We start from the raw sequence: 24,540 nt of genomic DNA on the forward strand, positions 1-24,540 counted from the left end.
GTGTACTTACCACCACCCACTGAGGTGACGGTAAGGGCTCCCGTGCTAAACTGGTAGTAACTGGGAAGCGTGCGGCACTGCTTGATTACTGCCAGGTAAGCATCGGGGCTATAAAAGTAGAAAATATATTTTCAGCAAACCAGAAATGGTGTGCACTGGCGTGGGAACTACCACTGGGCTCTTGTGGAAGCCTGGTGGTAGTTCCAGATTGGCACACGGCAAGCCCATTAATGTGCACCAATCCTTTAGTAAAAGGGCCCCACAGTACCTATCTGAAAAGGGGGTGTGGTCAGTGGCATTTCACAAAATTGCACAGTACTGCCTTACCGCGCTTAACCTGGATAATACCACTGAAAACTACTACAGGCTGCCCTGGAGCTATCCAGATCAAACTGGGGCGGACTGGGGGGCAGAGTAAGAAAAATACAGTGACGATATTCTGTGCTGCTATCTGGATGGCACTGGGTAATACTATAACCCAGATTATGGCAGCACTCTGGCATCACTGAATATTCACTGCTGATACCTGAGCAGAAGCCGGCGCTGAGTATCTGGGAATATATGTAAATACCATGGCTGTGTAGGGCCCTTTTTACCAAGCTCCGGCAAAACATGCACCGAGGCCTGCAGCGGGTAAAAGGGAAGTCTCTCTTTCCTGCAGGAAACAAAGCACTTGCTGTGTGGCCATTTCCGGTGGTGGGGGGGGAGCCCTTATCGCCACCCACTGAGATTGCAGTAAGGGCTCCCGGGCTAACCCAACGGTAACTGGGCAGTGTGTGGCACTGCCCGATTATCGCCAGGTACACTCCGGTGCTACAAAAATAAATATTTTTTGTAGCACTGAATATGATGTCACGCTAGGGGTGGGAAGTACCGCTGGGCTGCTGCGATAGCCTGGCGGTACTTCCTGTTTAGTGAGCGGTAAGCCTGTGTTGGGCTTATCGCCACTTAGTAAAAGGGGCCCATAGTGAAGTATCAGTCTGTAAAATACGTATTTTTTGAACCCTCTCAGCTAAACGAGAGTCATATTTACTAAAGGGCAGAATGCCCTTAATACATGCTAACAGGGTTACCGCATGGTGACATTAAGGTGTTCTGCAGTAATATACCTGTTAGCATAGGTATTAGGGATTCCCTCTCACACACACACACTCACATTCTCGCACAAACACGCCACACACACTCTCACTCTGTCACACTCACACATTCACTCTCTCTCACACACACTCTCTCAAACACACACCGATACAGAAAAACGCCGCCACAGGGCCCACGATCCTGCAGGCCGGGGGGGGGGGGGCCCACGACCCTGAGGCTGGGAGGGGGACGAGATGGATATGGGAAAAGGAAACACAGGGGGGGAGCGGGAAGGATGCCAACACATGCAGGGGGGGACCCCTGTGGCACACTCTCTGTCTCGAACACACACTCTCACACAGACAGTCTCACTCTCTCACACACACACAGTCGCAAATTCACTCTGAGGGGCATAATCGACCAGAAACGCCTATCTCCATGGGCGTTAATCTCCGAGAACGGGTCCGTGAAGGGGCGGAGTGAACCGTATTTTTAAAAAAAAATAGACGCCCATGCTTTATTCGCCAAGGTGTGAGCTGGGCGTTTTTGCTTTTCACCGATAATGGAAAATGAAATCGCCCAGCTCAAAAACGAATAAATGCAAGGCATTTGTTCGTGGGAGGGGCCAGGATTCATAGTGCACTGGTCCCCCTCACATGCCAGGACACCAACCGGGCACCCTAGGGGGCACTTTTACAAAAACAAAAAAAAAGGTAAAAGAGCTCCCAGGTGCATAGCACCCTTCCCTTGGGTGTTGAGCCCCCCAAATCCCCCTCAAAACCCACTGCCCACAAGTCTACACCAGTACTATAGCCCTAAGCGGTGAAGGGGGGCACCTACATGTGGGTACAGGGGGTTTGGGGGGGTTGGACGACTAGTAGCATTAAGCAGCACAATTGTAACAGGTAGGGGGGGGATGGGCCTGGGTCCACCTGCCTGACGTCCACTGCACCCCCTAACAACTGTTCCAGGGACCTGCATACTGCTGCTTGGGAGGAGGGTATGACATTTGAGGGTGAAAGTAAAAAGTTGTGAAACATCATTTGTTGTGGTGGGAGGGGGTTAGTGACCACTGGGGGAGTCAGGGGAGGTCATCCCCGACTCCCTCTGGGGGTCATCTGGTCATTTAGGGCACTTTTTGGGGCCTTATTCGTCAAAAAACAGGGTCCAGGAAAAGTGCCCTAAATTCTAGCTACAAACGCATCCATTATCGGCGAAGGGCGCCCATCTCTGTTCGGGTGATAACCACGCCCCAGTTCCGCCTTCACCACGCCTCCGACACTCCCCCGTCAACTTTGTCCGCATCCGCGACGGAGTGCAGTTGAAAGCGTCCAAAGTTCGGCTTTCGATTATGCCGCTTTATTTGTTTTTGTGAGAAGAACGCCCATCTCCCGATTTAGGTCGGAACTTGGGCGTTATTCTCGTTCGATTATAAGCTGGTCTGTCTCTCACACACTCACTGTCAAACATACACACTTCCATGAAAACCTTGCTAGCGCCCGTTTCATTCCTCTCAGAAACGGGCCTTTTTTACTAGTTGAATAATAAACCAATTTGCATCAAAATGGAGATCTTAACAAGCAATTATTGGTGCTAATTAGATGTAATTAAATTTTACATGTGGGACCAAAAAGGGGGCGTGGCCAGGAGTGGGTCATGGTCGGATCAGGGGCATTCCTTTAATTTACACATGTTGTTATAGAATAAAGGGGATCCGTGTCTCAATGTAGTTGCACTTGCTGGCACTACGTGCTGTTCTACAAACATCACCTAAATTTAAGCACTGTTTATAGACTAGTGCTTAGCGCTGTTTTTTTCGGCAATGAGTTTTTAGGCATTATTTATAGAATTCAGTCCTAACTCAATAACAGTTGCGTTAACGTTTGATTACCTAGCATGTCCTACATAGGAATCACTAAGGTGCCCTTTTACAAAGGCGTGTAAAGTTCTACGCGCATCCAGCATGCGCCAAATCAGCATTACCACCTGGCTACCTCGTGCCCCAGGTGGTAATTCTGAATTTGGTGTGCACTGAAAACATGCAGTAGAAAATATTTTTTCTACTATGTGGTGCTTACCCGGCGGTAAACAGCAGTGGGCGCACGCTGCATGCCTACTGCCCTGGTAGCAAGTGAGACCTTACCGCTAATCCAATGGGTGGCGGTAAAGTCTGAAACTGAAAACGGATGTGTGCTGATTTTTATTTATAATGCAGTGTTTGGGATCCATAAAATATATTTGCAGTAAATGTGGGGTCACGTTATGCCAGGGTCAATGGAAAATGAACATAAATGAAGCAGCAATCGATCAGTTGCAAAAGATTTATTTGCTACAAGCCAAGACATTCACATCGGGAGCAGCCAAAGCTGCGATGAAAAAGAGTCCACTCGAGGTTGTTTTCAGAACGACACAGATAGAGCCCATCCCGGCATAGCTAAATATTGGCAGGAATGGGTTTCATGCAGGGAAGGGGTGGGCTTCACCCTGGCGTAGCTAGACATTGGCTGGAGAGGAAATGTAAGTTTAAAAAAAAAGAAAGGAGCTAAGACATCATCTTGTTATAAGCGGAATTGCGTTATTGCAGGGAGTGTTAAAACGGGGTTCCACTGTACTTGGTTGTTATAACGATAAACTAATAAAAATACATTTTTAAAATGTTGCAGCCAGTTTTAATAAAAATGCCAACCAGGGAGTTTACATACTAACCCATGCATTTTTTTTCCTGATAGAGAATTAAAAGAGAAATTCTATAAGGTGCACCTAAATTTAGGTGCTATTTACAAGCACCAATTTATAGAATAGGCACATTCATACAAGTAAACAGTGCCACTAATTGTCATTTACACACATAAGTTCTAGGCGCTTTTCTATAAAAGTAAGTGCCAACATTGCTTGGTGTGTAAGTGCAAGGGGGTATAAACTTGGGCAGAGTATGGGTGGGTCATATACTTGAGGGCACACTTAGGCGCCAATAGTTATGAGTGCCATCGACTTGGCGTAACTGTTGGCATCTACCTGTAGGTGTACCAATGACTACTTATGCTAGTATTCATATGAACATAATATAAGCATTGCCATACTGGGACAGACCAAAGGTCCATCAAGACCAGTATCCTGTTTCCAACAGTGGCCAATCCAGGTCACAAATACCTGGCAAGATCCCAAAACAGAACAATATATTTTATGCTGCTTGTGCTAGAAATAAGCAGTGTTTCTGTTATGATTCTGCTAGACAGGCAGGGGAATGTTTGGGACTCGCTTCTGATTGGCCGGTCAGGGCAGAAGTCAGAAGCCTGATCTATCTATCTATTTAAGCTTACCTCTCCCTACAGGCCATGCTTTAGCATTTCATTCCTGTCAGCTGCAGCCTGTTTCCCTTTCTCTCAGTCTGTGATGTTGCACACTGTGTGTTTGTTGGACTTTGTCTACTCTTCTTGTAGCTTGAAGCTTCTGTGTTTGCTGGGTGTTCCCAGCATGAGCTTGACTGTTTCACTCCCCTGCACCTGAGTCTTTTCCCTGCTTGCTGCTGAAGTGTGTTCTCTGGTGAGCTTGTCCCTTGTATAGTTCCAGTTCGTTTGTTTAGTTCCCTTTCTTCAGTGTAACCCTTTATGTGCTGAATTTAGTATTTGCCTTCTGTAGTCCTGTCTCTGTCGGCAGCCTCCCTGTCCTTGTATTTGCTCCTGTTCGTTTGTTTAAGTTTTCCTTTGTTTGCCTTACCTTTGTCTGGCGTGTTTGCCCTGCTTCCTGCTGTTTGGTGTCCCAGTAGCAGCCTTCCCTTTAGCCTTTGTTTGCTGAGTCTGTCTCCTGATTTTGGTGAGCATTGCTCCTTGTCTGATCTGTGTATGTTAAGGCAACTTTCTCTGTTTGCTACCCTTGTGCGCTGTGTGGCACAGCCTTGTGTATTCCTATAAGCAGCTTCCCTTTACCCTTGTGTGCTGTGGGGCCAGCCTTGTGCATTATTGTGTGTGGATTCCCTTTACCCTTGTACACTGTGTGGCTCAGCCTTGTGTATTCCTATAGGTGCTTCCCCTTACCTTTGAATGCTGTATGGTATAGCCTTCCTTTGAGTGGCTTCCTTTAGCTTTGATTTCCGTGTTGCACAGCCTTGTGTATTCCTATAGTAGCTTCTGGCTGTCGCCCTTTCCCTGGTGTCTCTAGCTTGTGCTGTGTGCGTTGCTTGTACTCCAGTCCCTTGGGGAACCCTTATTGCTCTTTCTCCCTTCCCAGTGTATGACTCGGTTCCTGTTCGGCCATGAGGCCCGCATGCTTGGACTCTGTACAAGTGGGTTCCCATTCGGCCGTGAGGCCCGCCTGAGTGGTCTATCTCCCTTTTCCTTGTGCTGCTAGTTGCTTGTCCTTTGTGTGCAGGGCTTGGTGGCTGGGGTTGTGCGTAGCGCCTGTTCGGTCTACCCTAGGCCTTGGCCAAGATCCTTCTTAGGCCTCGGCCTGGGCTCAAGGGGTCACGAACAGATTAACAGTTTCTTTTCCCCAAGTCCATCTTAATAATGTCTTATGGACTTATCTTTTAGGAAGTTAGCCAAATCTTTTTTAAACCCTGCTAAGCTGACTGCTTTTACCATATTCTCTGGCAACAAATTCCAGAGTTTAATTACACATTGAGTAAAGAAATATTTTCTCTGGTTTGTTTTAAATTTACTACTGTGTAGATTCATTGCATCCCCCCTAGTCCTGGTATTTTTGGAAAGAGTAAACAAGTGATTCACGTTTACTCATTTCACTCCATTCATTATTTTATAGACCTCTATCATATCACCCTCGGTCGTCTTTTCTCCAAGCTGAAGAGCCATAGCTGCTTTAGCCTTTCCTCATAAGGAAGTTGTTCCATCCCCTTCATTTCATCGCCCTTCTCTTTCTAATTTCACTATATCTTTTTTGAGATGCAGTGACCAGAATTGCACACAATATTCAAGATGCAGTCGCACCATGGAGCGATAAAATGGCATTATAACAACAGCATCTTGGTGCCAAGATACCATTATGGAATTGGTGCTCAGCGCATGGCATTGGGGCACCTAAATCTTGGTGCCAATTTATAGAATTTCTAACTATGTACCTATTAAACACCATCTTTTTGCAAGACAATTAAACGTATGCATATATATGACCAATAAAGAGTGTAAATAAATGTGAATCTACTTGGAAAAAAGAAACATTGCTTGAATATAAACAGTGATATTTTCAGACACTGATTTTTAATTCCAGATTCCAATATTGCAGGTGACAGATGTAATTAACTGCAACACTTTTGAACATCTACCAAAATGTAGAAGCACAATCAAACAAGATAGCACTATATAGCTTTCTTCATGGTTACTATGTAACATACATAGTAACATAGTAGATGACGGCAGAAAAAGACCTGCACGGTCCATCCAGTCTGCCCAACAAGATAAACTCATATGTGCTATTTTTTGTGTATACCTTACCTTGATTTGTACCTGTCCTTTTCAGGGCACAGACCGTATAAGTCTGCCCAGCACTATCCCCGCCTCCCAACCACCAGTCCCGCCTCCCACCACCGGCTCTGGCACAGACCGAATAAGTCTGCCCAGCACCATCCCCGCCTCCCGCCACCGTCTCTGCCACCCAATCTCGGCTAAGCTCCTTAGGATCCATTCCTTCTGAACAGGAATGTACAATGATACGTGGAAGGAAATTTTCCATATGACATTTAAGTCCAACTTGGAACAGCAGGATCCCGGGTAGCTTCCATGAGGAGGCAATGATTCCATAACTTGTCATTCCCATGTGTTGCTGTCCCATTTTATCAACCTAGATGGCTAAGGGGGTCTTTTACTAACGATTAGCTCGAGTTATCTGCAGCAGGGCCCATAGGAATAAAAGGGCCCTGCTGCAGATAACTCAAGCTAATCTTTAGTAAAGGACCCCGTAAATGCTGCCAATTAAGTAGTGAATCTATAAATGTTATCTTTTTTCATTTTGGAGGTGGAAATAAACAACGAGAGATTAAGGAGAATGCATTCCTTAAAACTTTGTGTAAAGTTCTTGCCAAAATGAGCACTTGTTTAAAAAAATCTATGTGCGCCTCTGATCTGGTGTAAAACCTAATAAGGTAATTTTTTTCACATACACATTTATTCTCTTTGTAAAATAGGGAATGCACAGGTAAATGCTTGTTCTACCTAAGGCATACCCAAACCATGCCTCCTCTATACCCCCTTGAAATTTTTGTGTTGCTCTCCATAAGGCTTTCTGAAATCGCTAATTACATGTATATGTAATCTGTACATGGAGAGGCTTCTAAAATAAGGGCCATGTATGATTATTTAACTGGCCAGGAACAGCACCTAGCTGGTTAAATGGTACTTAGTGGGCTAAGCGCTAATATTCAGTGTGAGATAGTAGGCTATCTCTGCTGAATATTAGCGCTTCGCACCTAGCCGAATGACCGGCTATGTCGTGTGACAGACATAAGGAAATAAACTTGATTATATAAAACAAATGAAAGCTGTAATAGTGTTCAAAGATCCATTAATTCTTTGCTGTGATCTCCTGTGTCCTCTCTCCAACAGCACTACTTTCTAGACAACCTAACCAATAAAACAGAGCAAGTAGAGGGGAGGGCGCACTGTACTTCCTGAAACTTCATAAAAGATCTCCATAATTTGCTATCTTCTGAGAGTATGATCACAAACTACTAAAAAATATAAAACAAAAAACAACCCTCACAAAATGCTGTAATTATACCAAATGTCCACTTAAATGCTGTCAAAAAGTAATTAGAGAGCATATGTATGGTGCATTTTAGCAGGTCCTTGCAGTTAATGCCAGCATAAGATACTGAACCATCACACAGCTGAGCATAGAAGCCAATAAATCCATTCTGCAGGATTTTAGGAAGATATATAATTGGTCACACTGTGTCTACCTGCTCTTTGACAGAAGCAAGAATGGCAGAGGTGGTTTCCGTCTCTGAGCCATCTCCATTGGATGTGTTCAGCACAGGGCTGAGCGAACTCGTCGTTTCAGAGCATGATGGCTGGTCTGGAACAGGCATAGCTCCTGCAAGTTGAAGAAATACACAAGGATTACTCTCCAGAAACAAAAAACCGGCCAACAAAACACACATAGCATTTTCTTATCATTTTATTCTACAACCAGAAGGCACATGTACTATGGGGTGAAAACCTGTTTGTACTATTTGCAAAACAGAATGCACAGTTTTCTGTGAGGACTTATACTTATTTATTTATTTTGTGCATTTTTACCCCACATTTTCCCACAAGAGCAGGCGCAATGTGGCTTACATTAATTCATGAGGATACAATACAATACAGAGAAGGCACAGTTACGGATTGTGACAGGAGGGGATGGAACATGGGATAACACGGGGTGAATGTTATATGCAATTATTCCTAATAGAATAATTAGTGTCAAACATTTTGCAAAAGGAAATTGTTTCAAAAAAATTCTAGACCTTACTGTAGTGTATTACTTTATTGCCAAAATGTTATGTAACCCCCCAAATTTTCATGTAGGTAAACAGCATTGCTTTGCATGATGCATCTATTAAGTTGAATAACATGTTGTATGTGAAAAATTACATGTAAAATTTTATTCATTCTTGAATGAGAAAAACTTCACAAATGGTGTTTTGTGCATTAAGGGGCCCTTTTACCAAGCTGCGATAAAAAGGGCCATGCGGCAGCGGCCATTAATTCTGTGCCCCAGGGCCTTTTTTTACCGCAGAGGGTAAAAAGCCCCAAAAAACACATAGCCATGCGGTACGCTTGCACTTACCACGTGGGCATGTGGGGAGAAACACCACCATCCACTAATGTGGCGGTAAAGACTCCCATGCTACCCTGGCGGTAACCGGGCAGCGATTACCGACAGGTAACCTGTTGCGGTGTATTTTTAAAAATAATCCAGCAGCGCTGGAAATGGAACGTGATGGAGGCAGAACTACTGCTGGTGGCTGCATTGCGCTGGCGGTAGTTCTGGGTTGCAGCATGGTAACCCTTTAGTAAAAGGGCACCTAAAACACAAAATAAAGGGGCCCTTTTACTAAGCTCCACTAAAAGTGGCTATGTGCTATGATTGGCATGTGGGTTTCCCCACGCATTGAAGCCACTTTTAGCGTGGCTGTAAAATGACCACATTTTCATTTTTTCCCATTACTGGACAGGAGCTAATTTCCAAATTAGCACAAGGCCATTAGCACGTGAGCCTTACTGACACCTATTTATTGAAGGCTGAAAGGGTTCACTCGCTAACCATGCACTAATCAGCTGGCATGCAGCAGTGTAGCTGTACTAACCAATTAGCACTGGGCATGACTACTCTCCACCCCAAACATGCCGGGGCAGCATGTTCTGATGCCTGAAGTACCGCAAGATGCCTGAGCACATCCTGCGGTACTGCATTTCGGTGCATGTGAAGCAAGCGGTAGTGCTTACTGTTGCTTAGTAGAAGGATCCAAAAGAATGTTATTGGAAATAATAAACACTATTTGGCATTTTTAAGATGCCTCATGCAATTTGCTAAGTTTTTTTTCCTTTTATTACATTGGACCAAGGGTTCTTAACTCAGTCATCGAGACACACCAAGGGGCTCACCTTCAAAGCACTTAGACTTACAAAGTTCCATAGGTTACTGTTGGGCTCATTTTCGAAAGAGAAGGACGCCCATCTTTTGACATAAATTGGAAGATGGACGTCCTTCTCCCAGGGTCGTCCAAATCGGTATAATCGAAAGTCGATTTTGGATGTCCCCAACTGCTTTCCATCGCAGGGATGGGTAAAGTTCAAGGAGGAGTGTTGGAGGCATAGCGAAGGCGGGACTTGAGCGTGCCTAACACTTGGACGTCCTTGATCCATCGAAAGAAACAAAGACGTCCCTGACGAACACTTGGACACTTTACCTGGCCGTGTTTTTCTTACGGCCAAGGCACAAAAAGGTGCCCAAAATGACCAGATGATCACCAGAGAGAATCAGGGATGACCTCCCTTTACTCCCCCAGTGATCACTAGCCCCACTCCCACCCTCAAAAAATATCTTTCAAAATATTGATTGCCAGCCTCAGATGTCATACTCAGGTCCATGACAGCAGTATGCAGGTCCCTGGAGCAGTTTTAGTGGGTGCAGTGCATTTCAGGCAGGCGACCCAGGCCCATACCCCCCCCTACCTGTTATGTTTGTGGAGGAAACAGCGAGCCCTCCAATACCCACCATAAACCAACTGTACCCACATCTAGATGCCCCATTCATCCGTAAGGGCTATGGTAGTGGTGTACAGTTGTGGGTAGTGGGATTTGGGGGGTGGTTGGGGGGGCTCAGCACACAAGGTAAGGGAGCTATGTACCTGGGAGCAATTTATGAAGTCCACTGCAGTGCCCCCTAGGGTGCCCGTTTGGTGTCCTGGCATGTCAGGGGGACCAGTGCACTACAAATGCTGGCTCCTCCCACGACCAAATTGCTTGCATTTGGTCGTTTCTGAGATGGACATTCTTGGTTTCGATTATCGCCGAAAATCAGAAATGACCAAGTCTAGGGACAACCAAATTTAAGGATTTGGCCATCCCTGACGGTATTTTTGAAACAAAAGATGGACGTCCATCTTGTTTCGAAAATACAGTTTTCCCCAACCCTAGATTGGGTCGTTTGCGAGGATGTCCAAATTAAAACATGGACGTCCCTTTCAAAAATGCCCCTCCACGTAACTTTGTAAGTCTAAGAGACCCTTTACAAAGCAGTGGTAAACCCAACACTGGTTTACCATGCGCCATGTTTGAGCTACTGCCAGCCCAACACGAGCGCTGGCAGTAGTTCCAGCCCAGTAAGTGCCATTTCCCGCACTGGGAAAAATAGCTCTCGATTTTCTTTGCACAGTGGTTACCCAGTGGTAAATGGACAGTGCTGCGTGCTACCTGGTTACTGGTGAGTTAGCACGGGATCATTTACCGCCACCTCAGTGGGTGACGGTATATTCCCCCCCCCCACGCGCATGGTTGCGCGATAAGCGCAATCTTACCACATGGCCATGTATTTTTGAAGCCTTTTTACCCGCTGTAGTAAAAAGGGCCTCAGCGTGCAGCACAAACAGTAAAAAGGTACCTTAGTGCTTTGAAAATACACCTCTAAGCCAATCAGGTTTCAGGATATCCACAATGAATATGCTTGAGAAATATCTGCATGTGCCGCCTCCATTGTATGGTGATCTATCTCATGAATATTCATTGTGGGTGTCCTGAAAACTTGACTGGCTAGATGTGTTCCGAGGACTGAGTTGAGAACCCCTGAATTGGACTAAACAATGGTGATGTTTGTAACTCAAACAATAGAACAGGTCGGCATGCACCAATACTCCTCTTCCATAATAGGAACTATACCATCGATAAAGCAAAACGCATATGCCAGTCCAAACAAACGGGGAGGTTAGGAAGTTTTTTCCCTTTCTGATTTTAAGTGATGTTAACATTTTGTAGAATTTCTTGGTCGAATGATTTCCATGAGATACTTTTTTTCTTCTCCTTTGCAATCCAATACAATGTATAGAGAACCCTAAGGCAGCAGATGCAGATTAAACATGTCAGCAAGCCACATTGATATGTGTAATATTCCTCCTCATTCATAATGGGGTTTGACCTTTAAAACAGCATTTCAGTAATACAGCTGTCTTAGAAATGTGTTGGCAGGGAGGTAGTCCGCTGGTTTCTTACTAACTGAACACAGCAATAGCATCTGTTTGCTCTATGCACCATATTACACTAATTTGTAAATGCATAGCTGCATCTTTTTTTTTTTCCCCCACAAAATATGGGGGCAATATTCAAAGGATTTATGCTCCTAATTTAGGGGCCCTTTTAGTAATCTGTGGTAACGGAATTAGAATGCACCAAATGCTAAGAAGCCCATAGGTGTACTTATGAGAGAGAAGATGTGCTATATAAATCTACAATTTATTTCCATTCCTTCCACATCCTGTCAAATATAAGCCACCAGTCAGACTGACCTCCTATCATGCAGGCTGTGAAATGCAGCTTCCTAAGAACTATCAATGTACCCCTTTCTTTAGCTTTCCATTTAGTTCTTTAGCTTTAGTCTTTCAGGTCTTTAGCTGTCCTTTTCGTTTCTGGCTGTGTCTTTGCTCCACAGTCAGTCTGGGGAACATGAGATGGAAAGTGGAACCCACTGTCTCATAGACTACTGATGTTATTTTGCCAAGGTATCATCTTTGTTGCTGACTGATGGATTTGTTTTCCTGCTCTTCCTTGCCAGTTTTAGTTAAAGCATCTAGCAACTGATTTAACTCAACAGCTAGGACTTAGTTAATGCTTCTTATAATTTCAATACTTCGACCTTTCAATTATCCTCTAGTGCTTCTTTTTTCTTTCTAACATATCCTAGTAGCTTGTTTTCTTTACTCATTAAATATTGACAGTGCTGAAGACTTCATTGACCTAACTGTCATTACTAGACGTCTTCCCTCCTGTGCTAGGCAGTGTGAGCACAGTCTGTGACTATCCTTTTAAGTTCACTGATAGGCTTATTTTTGAAAGAGAAGGGCGCCTATCTTTCGACACAAATCGCAAGATGGGCGTCCTTCTCACGGGGTCGCCCAAATCGGCATAATCGAAAGCCGATTTTGGGCATCCTCAACTGCTTTCTGTCGCGGGGATGACCAAAGTTCACGGGGGCGTGTCGGACGCATAGCGAAGGCGGGACTGGGGAGTGCCTAACACATGGGCATCCTCGACTGATAATGGAAAAAAGAAAGGCATCCCTGACAAACATTTGGACGACTTTACCTGGTCCTTTTTTTCTTATGACCAAGCCACAAAAGTGTGCCCTAAATGACCAGATGACCACCGAAGGGAATCAGGGATGACCTCCCCTTACTCTCCCAGTGGTCACTAACCCCCTCTCGACCTCAAAAGATTTTTTTAAAATATTTTTTCCAGCCTCAAATATCATACCCAGCTCCATGACAGCAGTATGCAGATCCCTAGAACAGTTTTAGTTGGTGCAGTGCACTTCAGGCAGGCGGACCCAGGCCCACCCCCCCCCCCCCCACCTGTTACACTTGTGGTGGTAGATGTGAGCCCTTCAAAACGCACCATAAACCCACGGTACCCACATTAAGGTGCCCCCCTTCACCCATAAGGACTATGGTAGTGGTGCACAGTTGTGGGTAGTGGGTTTTGGGGGGGTTGGGGGGCTCAGCAAACAAGGTAAGGGAGCTATGCACCTGGGAGCAATTTCTGAAGTCCACTGCAGTGCCACCTAGGGTGCCCTGTTGGTGTCTTGGCATGTCAGGGGGACCAGTGCACTACGAATGCTGGCTCCTCCCACGACCAAATGGCTTGGATTGGTCGTTTCTGAGATGGGCGTCCTTATCGAAACGAAAGATGGATGCCCATCTTGTTTCGATAATACAGGTTTCCCCGTCTCTTCGCCAGGACATCCTGTGAGGACGTCCTCAGGAAAACTTTGGCGCCCCTTTCAATTATGCCTCTCCACGTCATCTTACGAGTATTGCCTATGTGGTTTAGCTACTAAAGGATGGTAGTGCTAATGCCTGCTTTTTTTTTTTTAACTTTCCATTATATATTATTAGCATAATAGCAGAAATATGTGCCTATAACTTGGGCACGAGCACCTACACCATTCATTGAGTAGGCAGTAAGTGCTGGAGATACACATGTAACTTACAGTATTTGTATTTCGATACTTATCCTAAATGCAAGAGTGGATTAAAAACTCATCTATTTTCTATAGCCTTCAACACATAACTGCATTGACCACCCTATCCCAAGATTATTGTTCGGTATCAGCTTGATGAACAATGTTGCATACTTTTAACTTTATTTCTCTATCCTTTCCTACTCTCTTTTCATTACTATCACATATTGTAGTTCCTTTCTTTCCTTCTATTCTTTTGATTTTTTTGAAAACCCCTTTGCCAGTGTCCTCAAAAAGTGGTATATGAAAACTAATAAACCATACAACACGTATGCAACTTTTCACCCTGCCCACTCCCCTCTCAGACGTCAGCTATGTGTATACCTACCCATAAAATGCACGCATTTAAGTTGAATTTGGGAATATAGGCATATGTGTGTAACTGTGAGAATGTGTTCTAGATTTAGAATTGCCTTGCTCGTGTGCCGTAATGGCCACTGCTTTGCCTTAGTAGCATGGCTGCCTTTCCCAAAGTGCTGGGAATGCCACCAGCAGTTACCACAGAGGTTCTGCAGTAACCATGTTGTTTAACATTTGCTGTTGACATGCAGTATCTGCTAAATCTTACTGTGGTTTTGTAAATAGGCACTTAGGGGTCCTTTTACTAAGGTGTGCTGAAAAATGGCCTGCGGTAGTGTAGGTATGGGTTTTGGGCACACGCAGAATCATTTTTAAGCACACCTGTAAAAAAGGCCTTTTAAAATTTTTTTGCCAAAAATGGACATGCAGCAAAATGAAAATTGCCGCGTGTCCATTTTGGGTCTGAGACCTTACCGCCAGTCAATGACCTAGTGGTAAAATCTCATGCGGTAACCGGGCAATAATGACCTACGTGAGCCAAATGCCACTTGGCATGCATCCAATACACGTGGCAGAAAATAAAAATTATTTTTTGTCAGCGCGTACTGGACGTGTGGCAAAAATGAAATTATGGCAAGAGCCATGCAGTAACTCCATTGTGGCGCACATTGGGCGTGTGTAGACGTTTATGCAGCTTATTTAATTATTGCATTTGTATCCCACATTTTCCTACCTCTTTGCAGGCTCAATGTGGCTTAGTAAAAGGGCCCCTTAAATTGGTATTAAAGTTGGACTTTTTTTAATAGTAATTTGTCATTTTAAATATATATTATGGTACATTTGACTTTCAATTACGTTTTCATTTGCAGATTTGTTTAAATTCAGCACAGTAGAAAGTCTTTATTTTTCAGAGTGCAGTCTTTCACTATTTGCAGAAAGCCTAGGATGGAGAAAGAATATATAAAGCTGATAGGAATACCTGTTACCATTATGATGCTGAATTTAGAGTAGAAATGCATTAAGTTTCTTGAAAGTTCTGTGAAAGCATTTTAATCCTTGAGTACGAGACATTTCAGGGTCTGATTCACAAGATTTCTGATTTAATAGACAATGGGTGGGTAGGGGAGGTGGGGAGGCGGAGAGGCAGCCTTAGTGAATCAGACCATTAATTTGCTAAGCTTCCAGAAACCGTACGTACAATACAGACAGACCAGAAAGCAGGCCTATATATTGTATTCTCAGATGAACACTGGCAGAAGGTGAGGGGTCAAGAAAAAGGCAGCAGTGATGCAAAAATCACTTATTAGGCATGTGTCACCTGCAATTGGAGGCTATTTCACTCTCACATGCAGTGAGCCCCTTTTCTTCTGCACCAGATCCTTAGTGAGAGGAGAGCCTCAGAAACGAGAAAAGCCAAGTGCCCCCACTCATAGGAAGAAATCTGAGCACATTGAAATTTCTTTCTTGCCTCCCAGAGGTGATTAGCTCACTAAGCTCTTCAGAATCTATCAGCCTTTAGAGGTTGGAATTAAACCCCCCCTGTTTTTAGAAACTCTTTTCAAAGAAAAGAGAAGAGGAGGAGAGAGAACTGAGCAGAAGAAATAATATACATTGGAGAAGGAATCTCTTCCTTAACAGTCCAGTTTGTCCCCCATTTTGTGCTAGGGAAATACATGGCTAAAAACATTTATTGGGTACAGATTTTTCTGAACCTTTCCTAATTTGGGTTTTTTTTTTTCCACTGGGAGCATTGTTGCACATTAGAACTTTATGCCTGTTAATTCTTTTTTTTTTTTTGTAACTATTTAAGGTTAATGAACATCACAATATGCACATCAAAAGAGATAAAGTGTACACTTCATTACCTCCATTATGCCTGAATACAAGTACCAAAAGGATGTTCCGAAACCCCTCCCTTCCCCATATTCCCCTGGTCCCCCCGCCTCCGAGGCACCCAGTCACACTTCCATTAGCCACAACAGATCTACCCTCAGCCACAAAATCCAATCCCTCTGCTACTCCAACAGCTCCAAAACTTTCTAAGGGCCCTATCAGAATCCACTGTTAAGAAAGCAAACATAGATTAGTCTCACAATCAGAAATATATACACAGAATATCAATGTGAAAGTGCAATTCCATCCTCCTTCTCCAGCTCCAAGTAGTGAGTCCACATACAGTGATACTGAGCCCAGGTTCAATTTTGAAGCGCCGTAAGACAATACTGCTCGTACAGGCAACCCAACTTCGCCTGAATCTGACTCAGCCAAGGTGCCAACTGCTGTTTCCAGTGTTGGGTGATGATCATGCGAGCTGCACTAAATGCCAGCATCAATAGCTTATCTCGATGGTCCTCAAGTGCAGGCACACGAGCATTCAAGAACACTGTTTTCAAGGTGATGGGCTCAGAGCATTCCACCAATTGCTGGTCATAATGAATGATCTGATTCCAATAGCCCTAAAGGAGAGGACACCCCCACCACATAAGCAAATAATTACCTGTTTGCCCACACCCTCGCCAGCAATGAACTGTCCCAGTCCTGAAAACACGACCTAAGGCCTCCGCGTTCCAGTGCCAATGTACCAGCACTTTAAGTGCATTTTCCAATATTTGGGAAGCAAAGGCAATATGATGAATGCACATAGAAATATCAGCCCAAGACTCATCAGGAAGCGTTCTACCCAAGTCCCTCTCCAACATATAATGTGTTTTACATTCTGGGGCCTCATGCACTAATCTATACAGAGATAGACCCCCACCTAGCCCGCCTCACAACATTGCTTCAAATTTACTGCACGATAGGCAATGATGTGCTTTCGCCTCTTCTCCCAACGACGGAACACTCAACTCTTCGGGGCCATGCCTAGGGTCTCTGATGCCCCCCTGCAGACTATCAGTTGGCGCCCCCCCTCCCCCGTGTGGCATCTCCTTTCTCTCTTCTCCCTCTTCTCCCATTTGACAAAGTTGAGATTAGCATATATACCAACTGGGATTTAAGTCTGTCCTTTAGTGATACCACTTGTTCAGAAATCATAGCCATAAGTATAAACAGCTATTCAAATATTCTCATATGCACACACTGGAACAGGCATCCATACGCACATTGCAAAACAACTTCTTCTACTGAATAATCCAAAACTTTTTATTTTCTCATTTCCACCTTCCAAAATTCTAGACAGCAGATGTACAGATCAGCAGGACCCAAAGCAGTCCAAAACAAATAAAGTCAGAAACAACAGTTTATACCTAATTGTTCAACCACCCTTAGGATTCATTCACCATTGGGTTTAAAAAGCAAAACCATATGCATGTAAGGACTAAATAAACGAATTAAAACAAAGTCTAAAGCAAATGCCCTTAATATGTAATACTTAGTAGCAACAATGAAACAATGATGGAATATTCAGTAGTAAGCAGCCTGAGCCAACAGATTTATTTTTCACTGAACATAATTAACTCATATGAACTTGGCGGCTAATAGTGTGCTGAACTGGACAATGTTAGCATATTTAGACTGAGTGGACAGAACTTATGAATGATGCCCATCCCTCATTATTCAATACCTCTCTGTGAAATAGTAGTAATAGAAAAGGCAAGTGTATTTTTTATAATATACCACTGCAATCCACAAAACAAAAGGAGCAAGCTCCCAGACATGCATAATCTTTTGATGTAGGCACAGGGAAAAAAGATATTAAATGCTTCCAGGTTTCAACCTAATTAATGCTATTTTTTTTAAATATACTTTTAAATAGAAGTCTGATTGTTAAGCACCTGAAAACATCTCTATATGAATACAAGGAGTCCCTATAACCAGCCCCTCCAAATGACATGATTTAGAACAAAGCAGTACTCTAACCCATTAAACCAGTACTTCCTTGTATACACATCCCTATGCTGAACAAGCCGGCATGCTTAAAAATATAAGTAAAAAAAGAAGATCAAATACCAACAACTAAAATCAACAACGTGATGGAGCAGCTCCTCCTAGATTTGCTTGCTTTGAAGTTAACGGCTGTGTGGAGCAGAGCAGAGGAAAGGAAGAGACAGGCAAAAGGTAAAACATGGATACAACAGTAGCTTGCCTTTCAACATTTTGAGTTCCACCTCCTTGTTCGCGCCGTTGCCTCCCCAACTTGACTGCAACAAAAATTAAGCCACATGCGGGGCCATAGCCCTTTGCGCGCCACTGCTGCCTCTGCCGGTTCTTTCCTCCTCTGTCCGCTCCCTCCTCCCAAACAGGAAGTTACGTCTTTGTGTGAGTGTTCTCCATCCTCTTCCCTCCTCTGCTGTCAACTGAGGGCCAGTGTTGCCAGGTGGAAAATTTTTTTCCCACCCAATCCAGCACAAAACCCGCCCAAAACCCGCCCAAACTCAAACCCCGCCCCTGACACCCCCACCCCCGCGTCATCACCCCCGCCCCCGCCGTCATCAACCCCGCCCCCGCCGTCACCGGCCCCGCCTCCCCCGTCATCGGCCCCGCCTCCCACGTCACTAACCCCGCCCAAAACGTCACTAACCCCCCCAAAAAACGTCACTAACCCCGCCCCCCCGCGGCCGAAAAAACCGCCCTGAAGCCCAAAAAGCAGCCCAAAAAACCGCAACCCGCCGCGGGCAAAAATTTCCTGCAGCAGGTCGCGGAAAACCGCCCAATTGGGCGGTAAAACCGCCCACCTGGCAACACTGCTGAGGGCCTCAGCAGCTCTGTGTTGTTTGTTCCCTTCCTGGCGGACGGTGCTCAGAGTCACGTCGGCAGTAAGTAAGCAGCAGCAGGGCGCGTGGAAGAGCTGGGCGGTGCCAAAGAGCTGAGCGTTGTGCGCGGGAAGGCAGCAGCGCATGCGCATAGGCGCCGATGCACCAACACGATAAGATTTATTTTTTAAATTTTTAAATACAACTCAGCGCGGTGCCCTTGAAGGCAGGTGCCCCCCCCTGCAGTGCTTAGCCTGCATACTGGGTTGGCACGGCCCTGATTCTCCCTCCCCGGCTGAAAGGCAGGCGTATACCCAATAGGCTGGAAAAAAATCCCTTCAGCCTCCTTCAGCAATGTAGACTACACCTTCTGCCATACCTTAATAGTGGTTCGGATGAAAGGGTTGGCTATGTGCTGAATCTCCCCAAAATTCAATTCCACCCATGGCAGGAAGGGCCCACAAGCATTCTCCATCTCAACCCACTATTTAGGCTGAAACGCCTGCCAGTCCACCACCGTCCGGAGTTGGGCAGCGACATAGTAAAGCTCCAGACTAGGAACTTCCATGCCTTCCTCCCTCTTAAATTTAAACATAGCTGCCTGAGCTACCCTGGGATGTTTCCTTTCCTAAATAAAGCAAAATAGTTTTCTATGCCATGTCGGAGTGTAAAGGCTTGCTGGTTGTAAAAGACCCCTGAGGGAGGCCTTTGGGCCGAAAAACGGCCGTGTCGGGTCATTTTTTATATGAATAAATACTTTTTTTTGGTATCCTCATTCGTTCTCCTCACTTTTTTGTCTTAAATAGTTTTCTATGCCAGGAAAGAAAGCATTCGATTGGAATTTCAATCGGTAATGCCTGAAACAAGTACAGGAATCTAGGACCATCATCCTAACAGCCTCCATTCTCCCCACCCAGGACACATATAGCTTAGCCCAGCGGTCAAGGTCTTGATTAATTTCGGCCAGGAGTGGGAGAAAGTTTTGAGCATACAGGTTACCCCAATCCGCCCCCACCTGCAATCCCAAGTAGCGAATAGGGCCCCACACAAAACAGAATGGTAAATGCTGATTCAACTCAGCCACCTGGCAGTCTTGGAGATAGGTCAAAATTTTTTGTTTTGGTGATATTGGCTTTAAATCCTGACAACCTGCCTTAATGGACACTTTTGATCTTGCAGGGCACTCAAGGCGAATTCCATGCCCTCCATATGGCTAGAGTATCATCCACAAAGACAGCTAATTTTTGTTCCTTCCCATTGAGTGGAAGCCCTTCAATGGTCGGATCCTGTCAGATCCCCTAAGCCAAGGGTTCAACTACAAGTACGAACAATAAGGGTAACATAGGGCATCCTTGTCTACAGCCTACTGAGGCTCAAAGGAGTACACCCCATTAACATGTGCAAGAGGCATGTTCCATAAATTTCCAGTCTACTTGGTTGAATGCCTTTTTGGCATCAACTGAGTGGAGAAGTGGCCTAGTGGTTAAGGTGGTGGACTTTGGTCCTGGGGAACTGAGTTCGATTCCTGGCACAGGCAGCTCCTTGTGACTCTGGTCAAGTCACTTAACCCTCCATTGCCCACCGTATTGAGCCTGCCATGAGTGGAAAAGCGTGGGGTACAAATGTAATAAAAAAAAAAAAAAAAAACAACCCATAGGTTCCCACTCCCCTTTGACCCCCCCAAATCAAATTCAGTACCTATCTAATACCATCCAAGGCCTGCCACCCCCCCTATAAAGCTCACTTGTCAACCTACCTGCCAAAATATGTGCCCCAATTTTAGTATCCAAGCCCAAGAGGGATATGGGTCTATATCCCTCACACTGCATGATGTCCTTACCAGGCTTCAGCAGGATGGTAATGCCCACCAAAAGCATAAAAAAAGGAAATTGATCACCCCACCTCGAAGCAAATTAAACACCCATACTAAGAGAGGTGCCACCCTAAAACAAAAGAGTACTGGAACCCTGGCGACTTAGCCAAATTTCAACCACTTAACAGCCTTTAACACCTCTGCTTCCAGAATATCACGATCTAGAATTTCTATAACCTTCTGTGAAAGCCTGGGTAGCTGTAACTGCTGTAAATAATTCTCAGTGTCCCTGTCTATAGCTTGGTTCTCAGGAGTATATTATTACTCATAAAATTCCCGGAATCTAGCTTGAATCAACTCGTCCTTGGTAAGGGGCTTCCCCTGCTGATCCTTAATTAACAAAATGATAGATCTCACTTGTTGAATCTTTAACCTATGGGCCAACAGCTTGCCAGCCCTGTTCCTAGACTCAAAAAAATCATTGTTTCAGGAAGTCCAGTCAAAATTTAAGATCTGCGTCCTGTGTTTCCCCAATGCTGCCCTAACCTCCTGTATCCTATCCTGCATCATCACCCCCCCCCCCCCCCTTTGGCCTCTTTTGTGGTGCTTTGTCAGCACTGCTAATTCCTGCCTTAGGTTATGTTCTTGCTCCACCATTCTCTTTTCTTATTAGTAGCAATGGCTATGCATTCCCCCCCTCAGTACTGTCTTGAGGCTCTCCCAGATAGTCTGAGTGGAATAGTCCTCTGGGTTGTTATGGCACAGAAAGTGTTCTATAGCCCCCTCTATCCCCTTAATTAACTTAGGATCCTTAAGAAGACTATCATTAAGGTGCCAATAGCACATGCCCATTTGCCTATCCCCTCACTTAAGATCCAGCCACACTGGTGTGTGATTGGACCAAGTAGTGCCCTCTATCTGGGCTTCCCTCAGTCTGCCCCCCCCCCCCCCATATCATGCACGTTGGAGTAGTAAGTATAATCTCTGTTCCCTATGTATTTGATCCTCCACCCATCCTCAATGTTCAAAAATCCAAGAACCTACGTAATTGCCTTCTGTTTGCTTTCAGGTGCACAGAGGTGCCCCTCACTGAGTCCCATCTAGGGTCAGGGGAAATATTAAAGCCTCCTGCCACTATAAGATAACCTTCCTTTACCCTCAAGACTATTGGACAGCTTCTCAACGAACGCCCCCTGACAGGCATTCGGGGCTCATATACCACACCCAATCTGAAAACTCACACAACAAAAAACACTCACAATAGCACTCAGCCCCTACCACTTACAACATGCACACCTTCACCCCATACAAACGAACCAGTTCCCTAGTCCACAAACAGGATATACAGGAGTACCAAGTCCAGCAACAAAACAGCAGATAAGAACAATCAAAATCTCCAGTGCTGCTCAGCGGCCACTCCGTCCCGGCTCCGTCCGAGCTGCTGAGGTATCCATTTGATTTGCCGGAGGCCACTTCTTAGGCCCTTTAGGCACTGTCTGCCATCAATATTGTGCCAACTTGTGTGTCACCGCCACCTATGGTGTGCTCGAATCCTTCATACTGAAATAATGACTATGGTGACTCACCGATAGGATTCTTGGATGGTGATCAGAAGGCCAAAAGGGAATAGCCAATATATCTAAGGGAATGCTGTAGATGTACAGCAAGCATCTTTTTGAATTTCCTGTGGCGCTGAAGCATGATAACTGATAAGCCCTGGAAGATTTTCACTTTATGGTTCTGCCAGGTGATGGACCCCTTGTCCTTGAAGTTATGAAGACAGGCCATGATATCCTTAGGAGAGCTACCTTTCTTGGGACCTAAGGCCCTGTGTGCTCTGTCCACTGGAATTGTTTTAACAGGGGCACCATCCACAGAGACCTCCCCATCAGTCACCAAAGCATAAATGCTTTGGATCAGATTTTCTGCATCTCGATACTCTTCTGTATCAGGGATGACCCTAATATGAACATTGAGCCTACAGGACTGGTTTTCCAGGTCTTCCACCTGGCTCAATATATCTCCCTGGTCCTTGTGCAAGGCTATGGTAGCTGTGTGCAGCTTCATCACTGCAGTTTACTATTCATCAATCTGCTTTTCAACATCCTCCATGTGCCACACCAAGTCATCCAGCTCCTGTTTGATGTCTCTCACTGAGTTCTTGATTTTACCACAGACACCCTGGAATTCAGTTTTCATCTCCGAGAACCAATCTTTAAAATCCACCTTAGTCAGCGGTGCTCAACCGCCACACTGATCGTCATGCTGCAGAATCATCCTCGGGCACATTCTCCCCAGAATCAGAAGGCACTGCAGGAGAGGTGCCAAGTATGTGGCGCAGGCCACCAGAGTCTGCCACCAGGCTTCTTCTTAGCCGGCATGGTTGGGTCCCAGTACTTCCTGGGGACAGGCAGCATACAAATTACAGCTCTCAGGTGAGTCGCACGCTCAGAGTGAGGGTCACTATTGGGCCGGAGCTCCGATGGTACACCGCCATGCCACCTTATAATGTCACCGGAAATCATGCATGTACATTTAAAACTTGACATGCTTACAGTCGAGTTTACAAAATTTGTAAGGCAGAAAACGAACCCAATACAGGCTAATGAATGCACCTCCCTATTTTGTGCATTTCTCCCTCCCTTCATCTGTGTCTATGTGTTTCTATCTCACTTTGTGTGTGTGTCTATCTCTCAGTGTGTGTGTGTTTGTGTGTGTGTCTGTCTCCTTTTCTGTGCCTTCTCCATCTGTCAGTTTGTACGTCTGCCTGTGACTTCTTCTAAATATGCGGCATTTTTAAAGTGACTTACCGCGTGTTAGGTGAAAAACTGGTGCATGATAAGGACAAAGGTTGCATGTTAAATGCAGGGGGTGTGCCCAGTTTCTGCCCTGCTTCTACAACACAGGGCGGACGTATAGGAGTATCTATGCTAGATACCACAGAATTTAACATGGTGCCAGCCTACTTAAAATAAATACTGGTGCGGTAGTTCATACCGGAATTGGCGAACGCCTTTACGGTAGTATGTAAGCCACATTGAGCCTGCAAATAGGTGGGATACAAATGTAATAAATAAATAAATAAACAAACCCATCTCTCCCTCCCAAGACACAAGCCTTCCATCTGATCGTCCCTGGTCTTATCCCTCTTCAGAAGACTCAGCCCTATCTAATCCCCCCCCCCCATGGGATCTGATCCTCAAGAAGACCCACTTACCCAAACTTAAACCTTTTATGCAGCTCCTTCCCCTCACTGCAACCCAATTCCTTAATCCCTGGTGGTCTAGAGGGATGAGGCAGGAACAGTTCCCCTCCTGTCCTGCCTTATCTAGCTCCAGGTGCAAAATGATGCTGATGACACCTAGCAGTAGTCTTGCAGGACTACTGTTAGGCATCAGCTTTCCATATAAGGGAAATTGCTAGGGGTAATCAATGCCATTTTGCATCCAGAGCTAGATTGTGAGCCCATAAGGGACAGTGCAAAGTACTTGTAATAGAAATTGTAAACTGCGTACTCACCTCAGGGATCACTTGCAGTATATCAAGCACTAAACATAAATAAATAGCGGAGGGAGCCTCTACACCACAAGAAATTACCCTGGATAACTCCAAGGGATGCTTGGGGGGGGGGGGGGAAGGCTTTCCATAGTGGGTGAGGTTTCATGAATGGTTTGAGTTCAGGTAAGGGAGGGTGTTGGGGGGGGGGGTTAACTGGATCAGGTGGGAGAGGCTTCTTGGGGGAGGGCTGATTAGTTTGGTAGATTGGGTTGGAGGGACTTCTTATGAGGAGATCAGTTTGGGTCAGAGATCTTCAGGGAGGGGATTAGATTGGATGGGGATTCACTGCAGGGTACTTCGGGGGGGGGAGGAAGGGGAGAATGGCGCACTGTAGGGAACTGTTGGGGGAGGGGTTGGAAGGGGGAATGGCTGCTG

General features: G+C 45.2%; 1 protein-coding gene across 1 annotated transcript in view; it reads right to left on the reverse strand.

Annotated features, from left to right (window-relative positions):
• CTNND2 (catenin delta 2) overlaps positions 1-8,116 on the reverse strand; it is a 1,428,722-nt gene extending 1,420,606 nt beyond the window's left edge. Inside the window, exon 1 of the mRNA XM_030219657.1 lies at positions 7,988-8,116. Within this exon, the coding sequence (XP_030075517.1) occupies positions 7,988-8,116 (129 nt within the window). The remainder of the gene's footprint in view (positions 1-7,987) is intronic.
• Between the last annotated feature and the right edge of the window lie 16,424 nt (positions 8,117-24,540).

This window comes from Microcaecilia unicolor, chromosome 1 (genome assembly GCF_901765095.1).
Source record: "Microcaecilia unicolor chromosome 1, aMicUni1.1, whole genome shotgun sequence".
In the NCBI taxonomy this organism is placed as follows: Eukaryota; Metazoa; Chordata; class Amphibia; order Gymnophiona; family Siphonopidae; genus Microcaecilia; species Microcaecilia unicolor.